The following is a 23,517-nucleotide window of genomic DNA, read 5'->3' on the forward strand; positions in this document are numbered from 1 at the left end:
GGATAGTAATTATAATGTACAAATATTGAAGTCTGAGTTTCAAACAACTGCTGAATTGTGTAACTATTTTAGAGCAAATAAGATGTTCACCACTGAAGACTTTGACAAAAATAATTGAAGATTGTTTCTTATTGCCGATGTCCACTGTAATTTTCATTTCAGTAACCTCATATTGTCTTTTAAAAGATATTACCAGGTGTAACAGATTAAGCAAAAACAATATGCTTCAATTTTGTACTGCACAGAGTTAAATAAACTACCTCCGCCTGCTGTGCCTCTCATTGTTATAGTTAATTTTTCCATTGTGCGGAAAACCTTATTTTTTTGTACCTTTCTCAACTCAACAAACTTTCCATAGCAAATTTAATTTCTGATACTGTTTTTATTTTTGGTGAAAACAATATGTTTTTGTATTTTTTCATGAAGGGCTATAAAATAAATTTTAATCAATAGAATGAATAGCATTGCTGAAGTCCTGTAATGGTTTTACATTTGAGAGGAAGAATTGGTTGATGTAGAATTATTGTAAGCAAAATGTACTATTAACGATTTTTCTTTCTCCAGACATTGACGAGTGCACCATCATGAACGGCGGCTGTGATTCTCACTGTACCAACTCTGAGGGCAGCTACGAGTGCAGCTGCATTGAGGGCTATGCACTGATGCCAGACAAGAGATCATGCACAGGTGAGAAATGTTGGATCAGGTTTGCAGGGCCAGAGTAGCTGTAGCGGGCATCGGGCATTTCCCCAGGAGGCTGTAACAGTGGGGTCTGGTTCTTCAACAGTGGGCACCGGTGTTGTTACTGGGGGTTGGTTTTACAGTAGTGCTGCAATATAGGCCCCCAGCAACAAAAGCAGCAGTGTTTCACCCTCCCCCCTGACCCAGGGGCTCTTCTGACAAAATTGCCAGAACTGCTTTGGGTTCCCGGTCCGTCCCTGCAGGTTTGGATTTGAACTAGAAGGATGCAAGCACTTTACAAGATAGTAAAACCAATGGAAAGATAAAGAAAAAGTCAAAAGTGGTAATATGTGCAGTCTCAGTCAAAGTTGGAGAATGTTCCATAAATTGTGGATCAGAGAAATCAAAATCAAGGCTCTAAAAATCTAATTGCCCAATTTCTGTAAATCTGGGAGTGTAACAGCGGTCCGAGATACTAGGTTCCTTATCTGAGTTTCAGGATAATCACTAATTATGCAAATTAATTCCATTTAGATTACATTTAAAAAATATATCATATGACTACCCTAAAAATCATAATATATGTATTACGATGCACAATCACCTGTTGCTAAACATACATTTGATCCAGCAGTTAGTCCATTCCATATTGGAGGAGATCTACAAAGATAGTAACTTCTGAAATATTAATGCAGGTAAGAAGCTTGAAATGGTTTAACTGCGTTAAACCATTTTGCTCGTAACTACTAGGAACACTCTCAAGTGGAATGGGGACTACTGCCCCTGTTAAATAAGTCACTCATTGTAAAATGCTGACTTTCAAAGAAACCTCTGCAGCTCATTAAAAGCTGTGCTATGTAATAAATGCTATTCAGGAAAGAACCACACCCTCATTTATGCCCCAATTACAAATAAAAACCTTCAGAACAAACTCATAGTTAACCTCCAATTGCATACCTATCCTTGAGGATCTTGTCCCACCTAATTACAAAATTTTGAGATGTGACCAGCATGATGAAAGAGATGACGTATACAGATAGAGATTACATATTTCTGACTGCTCCTGTGCACAGTTTCAAGGCACAGACCTATTACCCTCCAGGAGATTTTCTGGGATGCATTATTATCTAATGCCACCCCTCAAACCAGTCATGATTATTTTTATTGGCTAGGTGAATTTATAATCCATAACAAGGCAATTTTCTCAGAGGTCTTAATTTAAGGTATCTCTTCGGAAAGTATCTCTTCCCAGAAATTCCCGGGCAAAAAGATGTTAGATGATCAATCTTTCCTGGTATTTACACGGTTAGTAAAGGGAGCGATCCATAAGACTGACCATACACTCAGCCTCCTCTTGTCTTCTTCTAAAGAAATTGTCTTCCAATCTTACCTTGACGTGCCTTGCATCATCAAATGGTGTCCTTCCAAATTAAGGGGGTAGGTAGGGACAGGCACAATAGTCACTTTATCAAAACAATTGAAAAAACATTTCTAGGGTAGAATTGGAAGCGGTTTTTCTTTAGAAACATAACACTTCAGTTCTCAATAATTTAATAAGCCACTATTTGTGATGCTAGAACAGATTGGCCATATAGAATCCAAAAACATGAAACCTAAGTTTATCAAGACCCCTTGTTTCTCAGAGAACCACAATAAAAAAGGAAAATCATGAAAAATCTCAAACGTTCCTACAGGGAAATCTAGGTTCCTCAAGAGAAAGTCAAATTAAGAAAAATATGCAAAATAATCAGATAATACGCCGAGCCAAGAAAATGTATTATTTTGATAAAATTCTCCAAGTCAAAAATAACATGCAAATTTCTTCCAAAACCCTTGAGACTGTCTTTAATCCACCGCCAGGAGCCAGTTAACTCCCTATCTATTTCATTGGAACAATTAGGGAAATTAGAGAACATTTCTTCAACCAGCCAGATTTAGAGTCCCCAGAGTTTCAGGACAAGGCCCAAAACAATGATATTAAAATATTAATGTTTGAATTCATTCCAATATCCATTGCGGAAAGTCTGAATCTAATTCACTTGAGCGAAGTGTATGGATCTCCTCTGCCCTGCGGCTCAGCTCAAATCTGGCCAGTGTGCTATTACAGCAAAACAACTTCAATAATAAATGTGTCATGTAAAGAAAGGTTGGTTCCACCATCCTCAAATAGTCAGTCATCTGCCCATTATTAGAAAAAACCTAACCTCGATCTATATGAACCAGCCAATTTCAGACCCTTCTCATTCCTCCCTTTTATCTCTAAACTGCTGGAAAAACTGGTCACAAGCCTCTAAGTCTCACCCTCTTCCATAATCCTTTATGTTTCATAATGATTTTTTTTCAAAAAAACTTTAAGACATTGGCTATGCATGCACTTTATAAATAACATAAATAAATAACTTAAATATGAATTTGTCTGGGGCAATCAGATAGTATATTTCAATAGAATCATATACAACTGACGCTCCTACAGTGACCAGGAGGTTAACCCCTCAGGTCATAATAATTAGTTTTTTCTCAAGTCTCATAAATATCTCTTCTTTTTTTCCTCCTTAGATATCGATGAATGCGAGGACAACCCAGACATCTGTGATGGCGGTCAGTGCACGAACATCCCTGGAGAATACCGCTGCCTGTGCTACGATGGGTTTATGGCTTCCCTGGACATGAGAACTTGCATCGGTGAGAGCAGCGTTATTGCTACTTTGAAGCAAACTGAGACAATGACATCCATGATCAGAGGATCATGTCTATTTCCTTTGAATAATATTGTATACTCCATCATCTAAATGTGCTCCATAATCTGGATAGACACACTTCAGTACTCGTTGCTCTGCGCTCAAGATGGCCTGCCCACGAGTGTCAGTGGGAAACATACTTAATACATCTACAGAGAGCATGGCACATAAGTAATTTGCTCTTGATACTGGGGCATGAAAAAACACCACAATCATGTAAATTGCTCATGAATGCCTGAAAGCTGAGGGTATGTCAGGGACACTGCTTTATTCACTCTCTTCAGTGATGGTGTCATCGCTGCTGAAAGACAGAAACCATAAAAGCTGAGCTTTATTGCAGCAATTGACGAGAGATGATGGCTAGAACTGAGTGCTACAACGATAATCTCCAAGCGAGTGTTATGTTGTCCCCAGTCCTGAGATTGATATTGTCTTCCCTATGTTCTATTTTTACTTCCCTAGTCATTTGTGGCTATGTGAATATCATCAATTCCTTGAGCAACATAAACTCAAACAGTGCTTTGGCCTGCAAGGCCTTATCTTATTCACTGAGTCACAAACCTGCACAGTTACCTCTTGGAGAACCATTAAAAACTGCACTGTTGTCAGGATTGATGAGGGCAATGAGCTTTCTCTTCACATGAGGGTATTGTAAAGCCCAGTGAGTGACTCATCAGTAGAGGTAAGAATGCTGACACAAATGCATCTGTTGCGTTGGATCAGGTGCCGTTTCAGCATCCAAAGCTGCTCAGGGATAAATGCATTTTTTAAGTTGTAGCACAAATTGTGCATTTGTAGTTGCACGTAGCGCTCAACCTCTTTTCAGTCACATTAAAGGTACAGGACTGAATTTTGATCACTGCACAAACAGGAGTTTGCAGATGCGAGTTAAATGCTCTTTCCTACATAGCACTGAAATATGTGTTGAAATAGATGCAGGAACCACCCATTTTCCACCAAATTCCTTACTTTCTGACAGTCAGCAGTAGACAATAATTACGGTACACCTGGAGCATGATATTCACTGGGTGTCCTAAATATCACACCCCACTCTGGCCCTCTGTGATCAAGGTTCAAAATTCTATAAATTTCAGAATGTCCTGGCAGAGGACTGTGTTTCAGTGATGGTTTAAAGCGGGGCATAGTACATATAAAACATGTGATATTTTTAAACTAGTGTGTCTATGAAAGACCACATTGGTTAGGGAAGATTTCATTCTTTGCATGTGTCTCATACCTGCTGTAGCACGTCTTAGGAACATTCTTCCATTTAGGGCTTTGCAAGTCTGATGATAGTAAAACGAGGTAATTTCTCAAGATACATTGGGGGTCATTCTGACCCCGGCGGGCGGCGGTCGCCGCCCGCCTGGAGGGAGCCACCAGAAGACTGTACTGCGGTCGAAAGACCGCGGCGGTCATTCTGGGTTTCCCACTGGGCTGGCGGGCGACCGCCAAAAGGCCGCCCGCCAGCCCAGTGGGAAACAGCCTTCCCACAAGGACGCCGGCTCAGGATTGAGCCGGCGGAGTGGGAAGGTGCGACGGGTGCAGTGGCACCCGTCGCGTATTTCAGTGTCTGCAAAGCAGACACTGAAATACAAGGTGGGGCCCCCAGGTGCCCCACGACACCCCATACCGCCATCCTGTTCCTGGCGGGCGAACCGCCAGGAACAGAATGGCAGTATGGGGTGTCAGAATCCCCATGGCGGCACAGCAAGCTGCGCCGCCATGGCGGATTCCCATGGGCAGCGGAAAGTTGGCGGGACACCGCCAGCTTTCCGCTTCTGGCCGCGGCTGTACCGCCGCGGTCAGAATGCCCGGCGGAGCACCGCCAGCCTGTTGGCGGTGCTACCGCCAACCTCCGCCATGGCGGTAATTACCGCCAGGGTCAGAATGACCCCCATTATCTTTTCAAAATACATTCACTCATTGGTGAAACTAGTATTGCCCTGCCTAATACTGTTCTTTGATTCCAAACTGGTGGAGCTCATGGGTGGAAGGAAAATCAAGATTAGTTCACAAAAGCTTTGTTACCAGATTGGATCAAGTTTTTCTCTGGTGCAATAAATAAAGAAACTTATTTTGTAACATTATTCAGCTTGGTGCAATAGAGATTGGATTGAACATAATTTTCTCCAGATTTATGTTTTTCACCAAACTGCATCATGGTTTTGCAATATTTTACAGTTTTAGAATAACACATGTGTCCACTTTTGAATTGTGAACTAATTGTGTTTGGATCAACCCAGTGCTTTCCATTCTATTTTGCCGAAAACTGGGAAAGATTTCTTTGCAGTATTGTCTACACCTTTTCAAAATAAGTGTAATGTAGTCTCAGATTCTCAACTGACCTCAGATGAAGTGCAAAATTTCGAGTTACACAATTTGAAATTCATACTAGCATATGGTAACAAGCGCCATGGTAGCACCGTGCAATTAAGGAATGGGGACTCACTGTGGGACCATATTTACTGGTCATACAACAATATGTAGTGCCCAATTTCATAGGGTTTAATGCTTAAATTTACCACTTGCTCCAAGCAGGTGGTATTGTATGCTGCTCCATCCCTGTGGCATGGGAGTCGTTAGAAGCAAAGGTGGGGTAGGGGAGGGAAGGGAGAAGCTCGGTTCAGGTTGGGGGGGGGAGGGCATTGTATGCTCCCTCCCGCCAGAATAAAACTGGGGCTGCTTGTAATTTTTTAGGCAGACTTACTAACCAGTAAAATTGGGTTGAGTGCTCCAACTTCTACGAAAACTCTGTAGAACATAACTGTCTCACTCAGAATAAGGCGGAGCGAAATTAAATTTTCCCACTGACTCATAGTAAGGGCAAAAAGGCTGATATTAAACAAAGACAGTGAGTTGTTAACTTGAGAGCAGATGGCCTGAACATGGTTAAATGCCTCTTTGTTGCCTCAACGTTCAATGCTTTCATTATAGACTCTTTCGACTCAGAATTTTTCAGTTTCTTAGCATGCCCAAGGTCAGTCACTTTTCATCTGTCGCTAATGCTGCTTATTTTTGTGTCTTTCATCCTTAGACGTGAACGAGTGTGACCTCAACCCCAACATCTGCCTGCATGGAGAATGTGAGAATACAAAGGGCTCCTTCATCTGCCACTGCCAGCTGGGCTACTTCGTGAAGAAGGGGACAACCGGCTGCACAGGTATGACCGCGACATAAAGCTCTTGCAAAACGTGTGCCAGGTGCATCAAATAATCCAATATGACAATGATTTTTCACTTGTTGAAATGAGTGAATAGCCTGTATTAGGAAGTAATAAGATCACAAAAGGTCAAAATAAGGGCCAGAAATAGTTTGGTTGGTTTTGCAGATCAGTGAATTTTGTAAAGACTTCCACCATCTTTGTGGAATAATGGTTTTAAATGAAGTATTAAATCAGTGCAGCACACCAAGCACTTATTTTTAGGCACTTAAATGGGCTTGTCTGATGCTTATTTTCACAGACCTCCTTGGTGAAAGCAGAATGCACTAGGCAGATTATATCACAGATTCACCACAGCTCACGCGGGCCCGCATTATAACATAAGGCGCACTCTCCTTAAATGTGTGCAGTGGGAGAAGTCAAGGACAGTGTACCACAATACAGTTAATGCACTTCCACCATAAACTAGCCCCTGCCTGGAGGGCAGCACATTAGTGACAGGCAGACAGGCTGTTTGAAGCAGCAGGTCCGCCTTCTACTTTGCTGATGGCAACAATGTCTTCTTTTGAAAGTGTGGCAGAGGTCGCCCTGCACGTAGGTACACAGAGTGACTGCAACCGCATACAGGGGGATGTCTGTAGGGTCCAAGGAACCTCTTTCCCACCCTTCAAGAATCAATCGCCATTGGAGCGGATCACTGGCTTTGAGTCACCTTTTTGTGATGCACAGTCAGTCCCCCTCAACATGCACTGCTACCTCTGCACCCACATCTGTAAGATGACCACGTGGCATGTAAATGAGGGAAAGTCCCTGTTGAGATGGCAGTGGTGGACATGTAGCCCCGGAGGAACCTGTTAACCTAAGTACTCCACAGTTGCAAAAAGTGACTGCACATGTCCCTTGCAACCAGTGGCACTGAGTGTAGTGTCAGCCCTGGTTGGCTAACATTTTGCTCCCAAAGAATATTGTAAGCACACTGTAGGAAGTTGGCTCTGTATGTGCTATTTCAAAGTAAGGAATAGCATGCACAGAGTCCAAGGGTTCCCCTTAGAGGTAAAATAGTGGTAAAAAATAGATAATACTAATGCTCTATTTTGTGGTAGTGTGGTCGAGCAGTAGGCTTATCCAAGGAGTAGTGTTAAGCATTTGTTGTACATACACATAGACAATAAATGAGGTACACACACTCAGAGACAAATCCAGCCAATAGGTTTTTATATAGAAAAATATCTTTTCTTAGTTTATTTTAAGAACCACAGGTTCAAGTTCTACATGTAATAGCTCATTCGAAAGGTATTGCAGGTAAGTACTTTAGGAACTTCAAATCATCAAAATTGCATGTATACTTTTCAAGTTATTGACAAATAGCTGTTTTAAAAGTGGACACTTAGTGCAATTTTCACAGTTCCTAGGGGAGGTAAGTATTTGTTAGTTTTACCAGGTAAGTAAGACACTTACAGGGTTCAGTTCTTGGTCCAAGATAGCCCACCGTTGGGGGTTCAGAGCAACCCCAAAGTCACCACACCAGCAGCTCAGGGCCGGTCAGGTGCAGAGTTCAAAGTGGTGCCCAAAACACATAGGCTAGAATGGAGAGAAGGGGGTGCCCCGGTTCCGGTCTGCTTGCAGGTAAGTACCCGCGTCTTCGGAGGGCAGACCAGGGGGGTTTTGTAGGGCACCGGGGGGGACACAAGTCCACACAGAAATTTCACCCTCAGCAGCGCGGGGGCGGCCGGGTGCAGTGTAGAAACAAGCGTCGGGTTTGTAATGGAAGTCAATGGGAGATCTAGGGATCTCTTCAGCGCTGCAGGCAGGCAAGGGGGGGGTTCCTCGGGGAAACCTCCACTTGGGCAAGGGAGAGGGACTCCTGGGGGTCACTCCTCCAGTGAAAGTCCGGTCCTTCAGGTCCTGGGGGCTGCGGGTGCAGGGTCTCTCCCAGGTGTCGGGACTTTGGTTTCAAAGAGTCGCGGTCAGGGGAAGCCTCGGGATTCCCTCTGCAGGCGGCGCTGTGGGGGCTCAGGGGGGACAGGTTTTGGTACTCACAGTATCAGAGTAGTCCTGGGGTCCCTCCTGAGGTGTTGGATCGCCACCAGCCGAGTCGGGGTCGCCGGGTGCAGTGTTGCAAGTCTCACGCTTCTTGCGGGGAGCTTGCAGGGATCTTTAAAGTTGCTGGAAACAAAGTTGCAGCTTTTCTTGGAGCAGGTCCGCTGTCCTCGGGAGTTTCTTGTCTTTTCGAAGCAGGGGCAGTCCTCAGAGGATGTCGAGGTCGCTGGTCCCTTCGGAAGGCGTCGCTGGAGCAGGATCTTTGGAAGGCAGGAGACAGGCCGGTGAGTTTCTGGAGCCAAGGCAGTTGTCGTCTTCTGGTCTTCCGCTGCAGGGGTTTTCAGCTGGGCAGTCCTTCTTCTTGTTGCAGGAATCTAATTTTCTAGGGTTCAGGGTAGCCCTTAAATACTAAATTTAAGGGCGTGTTTAGGTCTGGGGGGTTAGTAGCCAATGGCTACTAGCCCTGAGGGTGGGTACACCCTCTTTGTGCCTCCTCCCAAGGGGAGGGGGTCACAATCCTAACCCTATTGGGGGAATCCTCCATCTGCAAGATGGAGGATTTCTAAAAGTTAGAGTCACCTCAGCTCAGGACACCTTAGGGGCTGTCCTGACTGGCCAGTGACTCCTCCTTGTTATTCTCATTATTTTCTCCGGCCTTGCCGCCAAAAGTGGGGCCTGGCCGGAGGGGGCGGGCAACTCCACTAGCTGGAGTGTCCTGCTGGGTTGGCACAAAGGAGGTGAGCCTTTGAGGCTCACCGCCAGGTGTGACAATTCCTGCCTGGGAGAGGTGTTAGCATCTCCACCCAGTGCAGGCTTTGTTACTGGCCTCAGAGTGACAAAGGCACTCTCCCCATGGGGCCAGCAACATGTCTCGGTTTGTGGCAGGCTGCTAGAACTAGTCAGCCTACACAGATAGTCGGTTAAGTTTCAGGGGGCACCTCTAAGGTGCCCTCTGTGGTGTATTTTACAATAAAATGTACACTGGCATCAGTGTGCATTTATTGTGCTGAGAAGTTTGATACCAAACTTCCCAGTTTTCAGTGTAGCCATTATGGTGCTGTGGAGTTCGTGTTTGACAGACTCCCAGACCATATACTCTTATGGCTACCCTGCACTTACAATGTCTAAGGTTTTGTTTAGACACTGTAGGGGTACCATGCTCATGCACTGGTACCCTCACCTATGGTATAGTGCACCCTGCCTTAGGGCTGTAAGGCCTGCTAGAGGGGTGTCTTACCTATACTGCATAGGCAGTGAGAGGCTGGCATGGCACCCTGAGGGGAGTGCCATGTCGACTTACTCGTTTTGTCCTCACTAGCACACACAAGCTGGTAAGCAGTGTGTCTGTGCTGAGTGAGAGGTCTCCAGGGTGGCATAAGACATGCTGCAGCCCTTAGAGACCTTCCTTGGCATCAGGGCCCTTGGTACTAGAAGTACCAGTTACAAGGGACTTATCTGGATGCCAGGGTCTGCCAATTGTGGATACAAAAGTACAGGTTAGGGAAAGAACACTGGTGCTGGGGCCTGGTTAGCAGGCCTCAGCACACTTTCAATTGTAAACATAGCATCAGCAAAGGCAAAAAGTCAGGGGGCAACCATGCCAAGGAGGCATTTCCTTACACAACCCCCCCCCAAACGAAAGAGGATGAGACTAACCTTTCCCAAGAGAGTCTTCATTTTCTAAGTGGAAGAACCTGGAAAGGCCATCTGCATTGGCATGGGCAGTCCCAGGTCTGTGTTCCACTATAAAGTCCATTCCCTGTAGGGAGATGGACCACCTCAACAGTTTAGGATTTTCACCTTTCATTTGCATCAGCCATTTGAGAGGTCTGTGGTCAGTTTGAACTAGGAAGTGAGTCCCAAAGAGGTATGGTCTCAGCTTCTTCAGGGACCAGACCACAGCAAAGGCCTCCCTCTCAATGGCACTCCAACGCTGCTCCCTGGGGAGTAACCTCCTGCTAATGAAAGCAACAGGCTGGTCAAGGCCATCATCATTTGTTTGGGACAAAACTGCCCCTATCCCATGTTCAGAGGCATCAGTCTGCACAATGAACTGCTTAGAATAATCTGGAGCTTTGAGAACTGGTGCTGAGCACATTGCCTGTTTCAGGGTGTCAAAGGCCTGTTGGCAGTCCACAGTCCAGTTTACTTTCTTGGGCATTTTCTTGGAGGTGAGTTCAGTGAGGGCTGTCACAATGGATCCATATCCCTTCACAAACCTCCTGTAATACCCAGTCAAGCCAAGGAATGCCCTGACTTGAGTCTGGGTTTTTGGAGCTACCCAGTCCAGAATAGTCTGGATCTTGGGTTGGAGTGGCTGAACTTGGCCTCCACCTACAAGGTGTCCCAAGTAAACCACAGTTCCCTGCCCTATCTGGCATTTGGATGCCTTGATAGAGAGGCCTGCAGATTGCAGAGCCTTCAAAACCTTCCTCAGGTGGACCAGGTGATCCTGCCAGGTGGAGCTAAAGACAGCAATATCATCAAGATAAGCTGTGCTAAAGGACTCCAAGCCAGCAAGGACTTGATTCACCAACCTTTGGAAGGTGGCAGGGGCATTCTTTAAACCAAAGGGCATAACAGTAAACTGATAATGCCCATCAGGTGTGGAGAATGCTGTCTTTTCTTTTGCTCCAGGTGCCATTTTTATTTGCCAGTACCCTGCTGTCAAGTCAAAGGTACTTAGAAATTTGGCAGCACCTAATTTATCAATGAGCTCATCAGCTCTTGGAATTGGATGGGCATCTGTCTTGGTGACAGAATTGAGCCCTCTGTAGTCCACACAAAACCTCATCTCTTTCTTTCCATCTTTGGTGTGAGGTTTGGGGACTAAGACCACTGGGCTAGCCCAGGGGCTGTCAGAGCGCTCAATGACTCCCAATTCCAGCATCTTGTGGACTTCCACCTTGATGCTTTCTTTAACATGGTCAGATTGTCTAAAGATTTTGTTCTTGACAGGCATGCTGTCTCCTGTGTCCACATCATGGGTACACAGGTGTGTCTGACCAGGGGTTAAGGAGAAGAGTTCAGGAAACTGTTGTAGGACTCTCCTACAATCAGCTTGCTGTTGGCCAGAGAGGGTGTCTGAGTAGATCACTCCATCTACTGTACCATCTTTTGGGTCTGATGACAGAAGATCAGGGAGAGGTTCACTCTCTGCCTCCTGATCCTCATCTGTTACCATCAACAGATTGACATCAGCCCTGTCGTGGAAGAGCTTAAGGCGGTTTACATGGATCACCCTTTTGGGGCTCCTGCTTGTGCCCAGGTCCACCAAGTAGGTGACCTGACTCTTCCTCTCTAGTACTGGGTAAGGGCCACTCCATTTGTCCTGGAGTGCCCTGGGAGCCACAGGCTCCAGAACCCAGACCTTCTGCCCTGGTTGGAACTCAACCAGTGCAGCCTTTTGGTCATACCAAAACTTCTGGAGCTGTTGGCTGGCCTCAAGGTTTTTGGTTGCCTTTTCCATGTACTCTGCCATTCTAGAGCGAAGGCCAAGTACATAGTCCACTATGTCCTGTTTAGGCTCATGGAGAGGTCTCTCCCAGCCTTCTTTAACAAGGGCAAGTGGTCCCCTTACAGGATGACCAAACAGAAGTTCAAAGGGTGAGAACCCTACTCCCTTCTGTGGTACCTCCCTGTAAGCGAAAAGCAGACATGGCAGGAGGACATCCCATCTCCTTTTGAGTTTTTCTGGGAGCCCCATGATCATGCCCTTTAATGTCTTGTTGAATCTCTCAACCAAGCCATTAGTTTGTGGATGGTATGGTGTAGTGAATTTATAAGTCACTCCACACTCATTCCACATGTGCTTTAGGTATGCTGACATGAAGTTGGTACCTCGGTCAGACACCACCTCCTTAGGGAAACCCACTCTGGTAAAGATACCAATGAGGGCCTTGGCTACTGCAGGGGCAGTAGTTGACCTAAGGGGAATAGCTTCAGGATACCTGGTAGCATGATCCACTACTACCAGGATATACATATTTCCTGAGGCTGTGGGAGGTTCCAGTGGACCAACTATGTCCACACCCACTCTTTCAAAGGGCACCCCCACCACTGGAAGTGGAATGAGGGGGGCCTTTGGATGCCCACCTGTCTTACCACTGGCTTGACAGGTGGGGCAGGAGAGGCAAAACTCCTTAACCATGTTGGACATATTGGGCCAGTAGAAGTGGTTGACTAACCTCTCCCACGTCTTGGTTTGTCCCAAATGTCCAGCAAGGGGAATGTCATGGGCCAATGTTAGGATGAACTCTCTGAACAGCTGAGGCACTACCACTCTCCTAGTGGCACCAGGTTTGGGGTCTCTGGCCTCAGTGTACAGGAGCCCATCTTCCCAATAGACCCTATGTGTTCCATTTTTCTTGCCTTTGGACTCTTCAGCAGCTTGCTGCCTAAGGCCTTCAAGAGAGGGACAGGTTTCTTGTCCCTTACACAGCTCTTCCCTTGAGGGTCCCCCTGGGCCTAAGAGCTCAACCTGATAAGGTTCAAGCTCCAAAGGCTCAGTTCCCTCAGAGGGCAGAACTTCTTCCTGAGAAGAGAGGTTCCCTTTCTTTTGCTGTGTTGCAGTTGGTTTCCCAACTGACTTTCCTGTTCTCTTGGTAGGCTGGGCCATTTTTCCAGACTCCAGCTCTACTTTTTCACCCTGTGCCTTGCATTGTGCTCTTGTTTTCACACACACCAGTTCAGGGATACCCAGCATTGCTGCATGGGTTTTTAGCTCTACCTCAGCCCATGCTGAGGACTCCAGGTCATTTCCAAGCAGACAGTCCACTGGGATATTTGAGGAGACCACCACCTGTTTCAGGCCATTGACCCCTCCCCATTCTAAAGTAACCATTGCCATGGGATGTACTTTTCTCTGATTGTCAGCGTTGGTGACTGTGTAAGTTTTTCCAGTCAGGTATTGGCCAGGGGAAACCAGTTTCTCTGTCACCATGGTGACACTGGCACCTGTATCCCTCAGGCCCTCTATTCTAGTCCCATTAATTAAGAGTTGCTGTCTGTATTTTTGCATGTTAGGCGGCCAGACAGCTAGTGTGGCTAAATCCACCCCACCCTCAGAAACTAGAGTAGCTTCAGTGTGAACCCTGATTTGCTCTGGGCACACTGTTGATCCCACTTGGAGACTAGCCATACCAGTGTTACCTGGATGGGAGTTTGGAGTGGAACCTTTCTTGGGACAGGCCTTGTCTCCAGTTTGGTGTCCATGCTGTTTACAGCTATGACACCAGGCCTTTTTGGGATCAAAGTTTTTACCCTTGTACCCATTGTTTTGTGAAGAGGCTCTGGGCCCACCCTCCTGTGCAGGTTTTTGGGGGCCTGTAGAAGACTCTTTACTATTTTTAGTTTTGGTTGTCTCATCACCCTTCTGCTGGGGAGTCTTTGTGACCCCTTTCTTTTGGTCACCCCCTGTTGAAGTCTTGGACACCCTTGTCTTGACCCAATGGTCCGCCTTCTTTCCCAATTCTTGGGGAGAAATTGGTCCTAGGTCTACCAGATGCTGATGCAGTTTATCATTGAAACAATTACTTAACAGGTGTTCTTTCACAAATAAATTGTACAGCCCATCATAATTACTTACACCACTGCCTTGAATCCAACCATCTAGTGTTTTCACTGAGTAGTCAACAAAGTCAACCCAGGTCTGGCTCGAGGATTTTTGAGCCCCCCTGAACCTAATCCTGTACTCCTCAGTGGAGAATCCAAAGCCCTCAATCAGGGTACCCTTCATGAGGTCATAAGATTCTGCATCTTGTCCAGAGAGTGTGAGGAGTCTATCCCTACACTTTCCTGTGAACATTTCCCAAAGGAGAGCACCCCAGTGAGATCTGTTCACTTTTCTGGTTACACAAGCCCTCTCAAAAGCTGTGAACCATTTGGTGATGTCATCACCATCTTCATATTTAGTTACAATCCCTTTGGGGATTTTCAACATGTCAGGAGAATCTCTGACCCTATTTATGTTGCTGCCACCATTGATGGGTCCTAGGCCCATCTCTTGTCTTTCCCTCTCTATGGCTAGGATCTGTCTTTCCAAAGCCAATCTTTTGGCCATCCTGGCTAACTGGATGTCCTCTTCACTGGAGTTATCCTCAGTGATTTCAGAGTTGTTGGTCCCTCCTGTGAGGGAACCAGCATCTCTGACTATTATTTGTGGAGTCAGGGCTTGAGAAGCCCTGCTCTCCCTAAGTAGGACTGGAGGGGGGGAATTTCCCTCCAAGTCACTATCTTCATCCTCTGAGTTGCCATCCTCAGAGGGGTTGGCCTTTTCAAACTCTGCCAAAAGCTCCTGGAGCTGTACTTTGGTAGGTTTGGGGCCCATTGCTATTTTCTTTAGTTTACAGAGTGACCTTAGCTCTCTCATCTGTAGATGGAGGTAAGGTGTGGTGTCGAGTTCCACCACATTCACATCTGTGCTAGACATTATGCTTCTAAAAGTTGGAATACTTTTTAAGAAACTAAAACTGGTTCTAGAATCTAATTCAAACTTTTAACAAACTTTTAAACTCTAAAAGAAATGCTAAACAGGATCTAACACAAGGCCCTAGCAGGTCTTTTAAGAATTTAGAAAACTTTTCAAATTGCAAAAATCAATTTCTAATGACAATTTTGGAATTTGTCGTGTGATCAGGTATTGGCTGAGTAGTCCAGCAAATGCAAAGTCTTGTACCCCACCGCTGATCCACCAATGTAGGAAGTTGGCTCTGTATGTGCTATTTCAAAGTAAGGAATAGCATGCACAGAGTCCAAGGGTTCCCCTTAGAGGTAAAATAGTGGTAAAAAATAGATAATACTAATGCTCTATTTTGTGGTAGTGTGGTCGAGCAGTAGGCTTATCCAAGGAGTAGTGTTAAGCATTTGTTGTACATACACATAGACAATAAATGAGGTACACACACTCAGAGACAAATCCAGCCAATAGGTTTTTATATAGAAAAATATCTTTTCTTAGTTTATTTTAAGAACCACAGGTTCAAGTTCTACATGTAATAGCTCATTCGAAAGGTATTGCAGGTAAGTACTTTAGGAACTTCAAATCATCAAAATTGCATGTATACTTTTCAAGTTATTGACAAATAGCTGTTTTAAAAGTGGACACTTAGTGCAATTTTCACAGTTCCTAGGGGAGGTAAGTATTTGTTAGTTTTACCAGGTAAGTAAGACACTTACAGGGTTCAGTTCTTGGTCCAAGATAGCCCACCGTTGGGGGTTCAGAGCAACCCCAAAGTCACCACACCAGCAGCTCAGGGCCGGTCAGGTGCAGAGTTCAAAGTGGTGCCCAAAACACATAGGCTAGAATGGAGAGAAGGGGGTGCCCCGGTTCCGGTCTGCTTGCAGGTAAGTACCCGCGTCTTCGGAGGGCAGACCAGGGGGGTTTTGTAGGGCACCGGGGGGGACACAAGTCCACACAGAAATTTCACCCTCAGCAGCGCGGGGGCGGCCGGGTGCAGTGTAGAAACAAGCGTCGGGTTTGTAATGGAAGTCAATGGGAGATCTAGGGATCTCTTCAGCGCTGCAGGCAGGCAAGGGGGGGGGTTCCTCGGGGAAACCTCCACTTGGGCAAGGGAGAGGGACTCCTGGGGGTCACTCCTCCAGTGAAAGTCCGGTCCTTCAGGTCCTGGGGGCTGCGGGTGCAGGGTCTCTCCCAGGTGTCGGGACTTTGGTTTCAAAGAGTCGCGGTCAGGGGAAGCCTCGGGATTCCCTCTGCAGGCGGCGCTGTGGGGGCTCAGGGGGGACAGGTTTTGGTACTCACAGTATCAGAGTAGTCCTGGGGTCCCTCCTGAGGTGTTGGATCGCCACCAGCCGAGTCGGGGTCGCCGGGTGCAGTGTTGCAAGTCTCACGCTTCTTGCGGGGAGCTTGCAGGGATCTTTAAAGTTGCTGGAAACAAAGTTGCAGCTTTTCTTGGAGCAGGTCCGCTGTCCTCGGGAGTTTCTTGTCTTTTCGAAGCAGGGGCAGTCCTCAGAGGATGTCGAGGTCGCTGGTCCCTTCGGAAGGCGTCGCTGGAGCAGGATCTTTGGAAGGCAGGAGACAGGCCGGTGAGTTTCTGGAGCCAAGGCAGTTGTCGTCTTCTGGTCTTCCGCTGCAGGGGTTTTCAGCTGGGCAGTCCTTCTTCTTGTTGCAGGAATCTAATTTTCTAGGGTTCAGGGTAGCCCTTAAATACTAAATTTAAGGGCGTGTTTAGGTCTGGGGGGTTAGTAGCCAATGGCTACTAGCCCTGAGGGTGGGTACACCCTCTTTGTGCCTCCTCCCAAGGGGAGGGGGTCACAATCCTAACCCTATTGGGGGAATCCTCCATCTGCAAGATGGAGGATTTCTAAAAGTTAGAGTCACCTCAGCTCAGGACACCTTAGGGGCTGTCCTGACTGGCCAGTGACTCCTCCTTGTTATTCTCATTATTTTCTCCGGCCTTGCCGCCAAAAGTGGGGCCTGGCCGGAGGGGGCGGGCAACTCCACTAGCTGGAGTGTCCTGCTGGGTTGGCACAAAGGAGGTGAGCCTTTGAGGCTCACCGCCAGGTGTGACAATTCCTGCCTGGGAGAGGTGTTAGCATCTCCACCCAGTGCAGGCTTTGTTACTGGCCTCAGAGTGACAAAGGCACTCTCCCCATGGGGCCAGCAACATGTCTCGGTTTGTGGCAGGCTGCTAGAACTAGTCAGCCTACACAGATAGTCGGTTAAGTTTCAGGGGGCACCTCTAAGGTGCCCTCTGTGGTGTATTTTACAATAAAATGTACACTGGCATCAGTGTGCATTTATTGTGCTGAGAAGTTTGATACCAAACTTCCCAGTTTTCAGTGTAGCCATTATGGTGCTGTGGAGTTCGTGTTTGACAGACTCCCAGACCATATACTCTTATGGCTACCCTGCACTTACAATGTCTAAGGTTTTGTTTAGACACTGTAGGGGTACCATGCTCATGCACTGGTACCCTCACCTATGGTATAGTGCACCCTGCCTTAGGGCTGTAAGGCCTGCTAGAGGGGTGTCTTACCTATACTGCATAGGCAGTGAGAGGCTGGCATGGCACCCTGAGGGGAGTGCCATGTCGACTTACTCGTTTTGTCCTCACTAGCACACACAAGCTGGTAAGCAGTGTGTCTGTGCTGAGTGAGAGGTCTCCAGGGTGGCATAAGACATGCTGCAGCCCTTAGAGACCTTCCTTGGCATCAGGGCCCTTGGTACTAGAAGTACCAGTTACAAGGGACTTATCTGGATGCCAGGGTCTGCCAATTGTGGATACAAAAGTACAGGTTAGGGAAAGAACACTGGTGCTGGGGCCTGGTTAGCAGGCCTCAGCACACTTTCAATTGTAAACATAGCATCAGCAAAGGCAAAAAGTCAGGGGGCAACCATGCCAAGGAGGCATTTCCTTACACACACATTAGAAACAAATTAAATATAATTGATAGAATATCTCAAACACATTCAGCCTATCCAACATGGCTCAGATAAGTCACATAGCCATGGATCAAACTACCTAAAAGAGCATTCTTAGTTTTGTTTCCGCTAAGCATTTTCTGTGAATTATCCTTGCATCATTCTAAAATTTCCCAGAAACTTGTTGCACTTCTTACTTTTTTAATTTCACTTTGATAGTGCTTGACCTTTCCACTGTACCATCAAGGAATGAAGAGTCGGCCTCCACATTTGATCAGTGGTGGCACCAGTTCTTCATTTATGACGGTGGTGGGCCTTGGACCACGTTTAGTGAGCAAGGACTTGTTTCTCATCATCAGACTTCAAACCAGAGGAATAGGGAGGAATACAAAAAGGAGAAATATAGGTACACGAATGCCAGAAGGAATAGAGAGGGTGGAAAAAGAATGTATAAGTGTGCGATTAGGGGTCTGGAAAGTGTAGGGTAATAGCAGATAGAAACATAAATGTAATAAAAGCTAGACAGCCTTGGTATTCAGCAGCCTCAGCATCTGACAATGCCAGCAGGGATGGGGGTTTCTTAGAAAAACCATGCGCCTCTGCACCTTTACAGATCGGGACTGGTCTACTTTTTAAAATTAAAAGTCTCACCCATTGTTTCCTGGTCCTATAGGATTTTTTTCAGGTTGCTCCTTGAAACCTTCACCTGTTGTAGCTTTCCATGCATAATATTGGAAAAGTTAAATTCATTTTTTGATTGACAAAATGTACAGGTGTACAACAACATATTAATTGAAAACAACGTTTTTTTCTGCTTTGGGAAATATGGTTTTTGTAGTAAAACCCCATTCGCTATGCCCCGAATAATTATGGTGATGTTCATTATTCCCTCAAAAGGGATTTATTCTTGCACTCAACAGAGGTAAAGCTCTTATCTTTTTCTGATATAAAACGGGTTTGAAAAATGGTTTGTTAAGTAAGTTTGTGAATGTTCGAAACATTATTGGGCATCAAGCCCTGGAAAGTCCGCTTTCATTCCAAAGTAGGAGATTTACTCATTGGGAAGCCTGTGTTTGAGTAAACCCTTAACACATGAAAGACTGGATTCTGTGAATTGTACTTGTCAATCTGCACACATATTAAAGATTATCTATTCATGTAATTCAGACTTCCATTAAAATAAAGGTTTGTAGACAACTCCCATATTTAAAAAAAATGAACAATCAGTTGGATAACATCTGTTATTAGTGACATTTACCACTTTCGATTCCCATATAATGTTACATTTCAGAAACAAATTAAGTATCAGAATTTGTGTGTATTTTAATTTTGAATTATCCATCTCATTGAATCACTAAGGCATTTTATGTTCAGTCAGGTAAGCTCCCAGCCACCTGGTAAATTCAGTCATTAATCTCTTCTCTTCTCTTCAGATGTGGATGAGTGTGAAATTGGAGCACACAACTGTGACATGCACGCATCTTGTATCAACGTTCCTGGTAGCTTCAAGTGCAAGTGTCGTAGCGGCTGGGTTGGAGATGGCTTGAAATGTGTCGGTAAGTATCATGGAAAAAATAATATGCACTATGTGCACAACAGGTAAAAGACTGCAAGGCATGCATGGGCCTTGTACTTTTAAACTTCTATATTGTTTTGAAATAGATTTGTGGAAAACTCTGCTTATATTGTCTTACTTTCTAATGCATTTGAAGCCTCCTAATTTTCTTGGGATTTTAGTTGACATATAATTAAGCTTCATTATTTTCAATATACATAAATACAAATATTGTCTCTATCTCTTGCAAATGTAATGGTTGTATAAAATAAATCATATTGAAAATGTCTGTTGGCGGCATAATGCAGTTCACAGAAACGATTATGATTGGTCGGTAATAAACCACAGGGATATTCAGCATTTTAGTTAGAGATTAATCAGTGGCTGCAGATTTTTATGGATACTGTAGAATTCCTCATTCTGGTTGATTAATATAGCCTTAGAACCCACCGTAGCGGGCTCTACCGGCTATTAAAGGCCCGCTCCCCGCGTTAAATGCCCGAGCCGAAGGCGAGGGCATTTAACAAGGGAGAGGGACTTTAATAGCCGGTAGAGCCCGCTATGGCGGGTTCTAAGGCTATTAGAACATTCTGCCACACAGGGAAGAATGTTCTATGAAAAAAAAAAATGTTCACGGAGCCCGAGGGGATTTAAATCCCCTCGGGCTCCGTGAGGCTTTGTTCACAGCTGTTGCTGTGAACAAAGCGAACATTGGAATGTTGGCGCTGCGGGCTTTTACCGGCCAGTAAAAGCCCGCAGCACTCCATTGTTTTCAATGGAGCCCCCAGCATTCCAATGTTCTAATTTTGATTAATTTTTATTATATGTATCATCACAAATATTAAATATAACCAAGTATAATCTCATTGATCTCTAGATCTGGATGAATGTTCCACGGAGGAGCACAGCTGTAACATCAATGCCGACTGCGTGAATACACCAGGCTCGTACCGCTGCACGTGCCAGGAGGGATTCAATGGTGATGGCTTCTCTTGCTCTGGTATGTCACACACTTCACTCCACTACCCTTGGACCAGCCATAGACATGGTGATGGACACTCATGCCAAATGGCTTCCAGGTTTTGCTGAAATACGCATGGCATGATTTTGATTGAAAAAATAGGATGTTGATATTGCCTGGGGAAGGGACGGCCATATTTCTATCCCAGCCTTTTGATGCTGCATACCATTCCTCAGTTTCAAATGCCAGAGATGGGATTTGGACCCTTCAGGTATCAGCATGCAAAAATGTGTCTTTTAAAAGGCACGAGTAAGCACTTTGGCATTTATTTTGTGAACCTGGTGAGGGAGTCACTGTCGCATGGACTCTGCCTAACTGAGAGATGGTGGCTCCAAAGACAGACCAGAGGCAGGGATCTACCTTGTGGGTGCCATCCTACCAGGTACATCTTCTCATCATGAGGTAGCACTATTGGCATGCCTGAAGGTCAGCTAGATCCTTTGGAGTGTCTGTCCGTCTAGCTTAGCTTGCTAGAAGTCTTGAAGGAAAGGAAGGATATTTGATTCCAGGGGTCCGAGGTGCTCTAAGTAAGGTCCTGTGAGCCTAAACGTGGCAGGACCCTAACAATTGAGGGAGGGGTTGTTCTCCAGCAAGATCAAAGGCATGTGTGTCTTCGGATTACTTAAATTTTAAGGAGAATACTTTGGCCTTGTTTAGAGTTTGGCAGAAGGGATACTATATCACAAACATAGTAGATGTCCTATCCACCATATTACTACTACATAAAAACCTATGGCACTTGTAATACAGAAGACAGGATACCCATCACGTTTTATGTAGTATATGATTCGCCAAACTCTAAATAAGGGTATTGATACTTTTTCCATATTGTTGGCTTTAAAACAATTTAGATGAATTTAAATATCTTTTTGCCTTTGCTACTGTTGTAAATCCATGACAGGCTATTTATACCTGATAGAAATATTTTGATATTTCAAACAAGTGGCAATTAGGGGATTTACAATGGTATTTCGCATCACAATCTTATATGTATTTGTTGTTATTCATCCAAAGGTTGTCATTATTGTTCTCTGCATATGTTCTCTACCAATCACAACAAATCATTCCTGCCTCCTCCTTTTGGCAGAGCATGATGAACTCAGGGCATTTTGAAGAGTTTGCAAGCTCAAGCATTACTGATAGCACTAATTCAAATTTCATTTGTCCCTCCTCTTCTTGGTTCTGTTCAGATGTTGACGAATGTGCAGACAACATCAACCTTTGCGAGAATGGCCAGTGTCTGAATGCACCCGGGGGATACCGGTGCGAGTGCGAGATGGGTTTTACACCAACTGAGGACAGCAAGGCCTGCCAGGGTAAAAACTGCTGCCCTTCAACTGAAGGACACTTTTATTGTATTTACTTTGTTATATTTTGGAGTTTTATACGGTGCAAATAAAACCCATTAATTACCAGAGTACTCTACGTAAGAACAGGCTCATATTGCGTTCGAGGACTTAGCATGAAAACACTTTCTAATGAGTTTCATGTAAGAACACATTAATACTGTCAAAGGACACTTTCCAATACATTTTCAACAGCTTTATAAAACTAGTAGTCAAATATATTCAGGTAGATCTATAACATCGCATGCCTGGGAGGAACTTATGACACAAATATATGAATTATGGTAAGTTTCCACATGCTACTAAACATAGCTTATTTCAGCAAAGCAAAGTCTTTTACACTCTCCTCTCCACTCAACCAATGTTTACCTGAAGTCACACAAAAACATTTGCATCGGTAAACTCCAATCTTTGTTCATTGATGAAGGGTTATTTGTACTTTGCTCATGCAAATTGGTGGAATTTTCACAGTAACATATATAGTCGGTGAAGTTGTCAGTGGTGACCTAACATAGCAAAACAGGTGAACACCCACAAAACCATGAGTGTATGGCTATTCACATGCCCTTTGTATGCAAGTTATAACCGTAACAACACTCACATATATATTACTCTTAAGGACAGTGGTAAATCGTTCTCAAGGATGGCAATGGAAAAGGAATACCCACAACTAAGGGGTGTACCGACAAAGGATTTTTTTCCATGGGGACACATATTTTCACCCTGAAGAAAGAAGGAAAATAATGTAAACTTGCAATTGCGTAAAATTTCATCATGGCAGACTTATCCACCCAGGGGAATGTCTGCGTGCAGAGATTTTATGATGTCAATTCACCTGGAAATATACATCTACTGCAATTTCCAAAAGGACTTCTGGAGTTATTTGTGAATCTCATAAAAGTCAGAGATCTGACTAAACCATAGTTATAATGCTAAGAGAACAAATTTGTGATTGGACCCGTTCTATTTTTACATTATATAATTATGTAATCAGTGTTTTGCATGGCTACGCCTAGGTGATCCTACTCATATTTCAAGAGTTTTGATTTGCATTAATATCAAAGGATGCTTAGTTCCGGTTGGATTAGTTTTGTTGTATTCAGAATTAGTAAAGCTTGTAGATTATGACTTTCCTAATGTTTCCTTTTATTAGACATTGACGAGTGCACATTCCAGAATATTTGCGTCTTTGGGAGCTGCCAGAACCTGCCTGGGATGTTCCGCTGTGTCTGCGATGATGGGTATGAGCTGGACAGAAGTGGAGGAAATTGTACAGGTATGGTGGTTACTTACATTCACTGTAAAGTTATAATGGCCGTCCTGAGATACACAATGAGACATGGTTTGTTAACATTAGCTGGAAACATGACCTCCTTCCATGAGGTGGACCACCACCTCCATCCAAACCCCCCCATCCGTCATAAGGCACCTCTTTCTGATTGTTTTACCTCTTTACAGCTAGTTCCAAATGAATTATGAGTATATATAACAGTCCTCAAAGTCATCACATCAGTTTTTCTTATGACACTAACACCTTGTCTCAGCCACTCTCATTACAAACTGGGCAGTTAATTCTGGTTCGGCTCACAAC

At 44.9% G+C, this 23,517-nt stretch overlaps 1 protein-coding gene across 1 annotated transcript in view; it reads left to right on the top strand.

Moving 5' to 3' along the window:
* Window positions 1-23,517, top strand: part of LOC138267693 (fibrillin-2-like) — a 367,800-nt gene that overhangs the window by 265,071 nt on the left and 79,212 nt on the right. Inside the window, exons 28-34 of the mRNA XM_069216842.1 lie at window positions 565-687; window positions 3,238-3,363; window positions 6,457-6,582; window positions 19,438-19,560; window positions 20,437-20,559; window positions 21,771-21,896; window positions 23,080-23,202. Of these exons, the coding sequence (XP_069072943.1) occupies window positions 565-687; window positions 3,238-3,363; window positions 6,457-6,582; window positions 19,438-19,560; window positions 20,437-20,559; window positions 21,771-21,896; window positions 23,080-23,202 (870 nt within the window). The remainder of the gene's footprint in view (window positions 1-564; window positions 688-3,237; window positions 3,364-6,456; window positions 6,583-19,437; window positions 19,561-20,436; window positions 20,560-21,770; window positions 21,897-23,079; window positions 23,203-23,517) is intronic.

This window comes from Pleurodeles waltl, chromosome 12 (genome assembly GCF_031143425.1).
Source record: "Pleurodeles waltl isolate 20211129_DDA chromosome 12, aPleWal1.hap1.20221129, whole genome shotgun sequence".
Lineage (NCBI taxonomy): Eukaryota > Metazoa > Chordata > Amphibia > Caudata > Salamandridae > Pleurodeles > Pleurodeles waltl.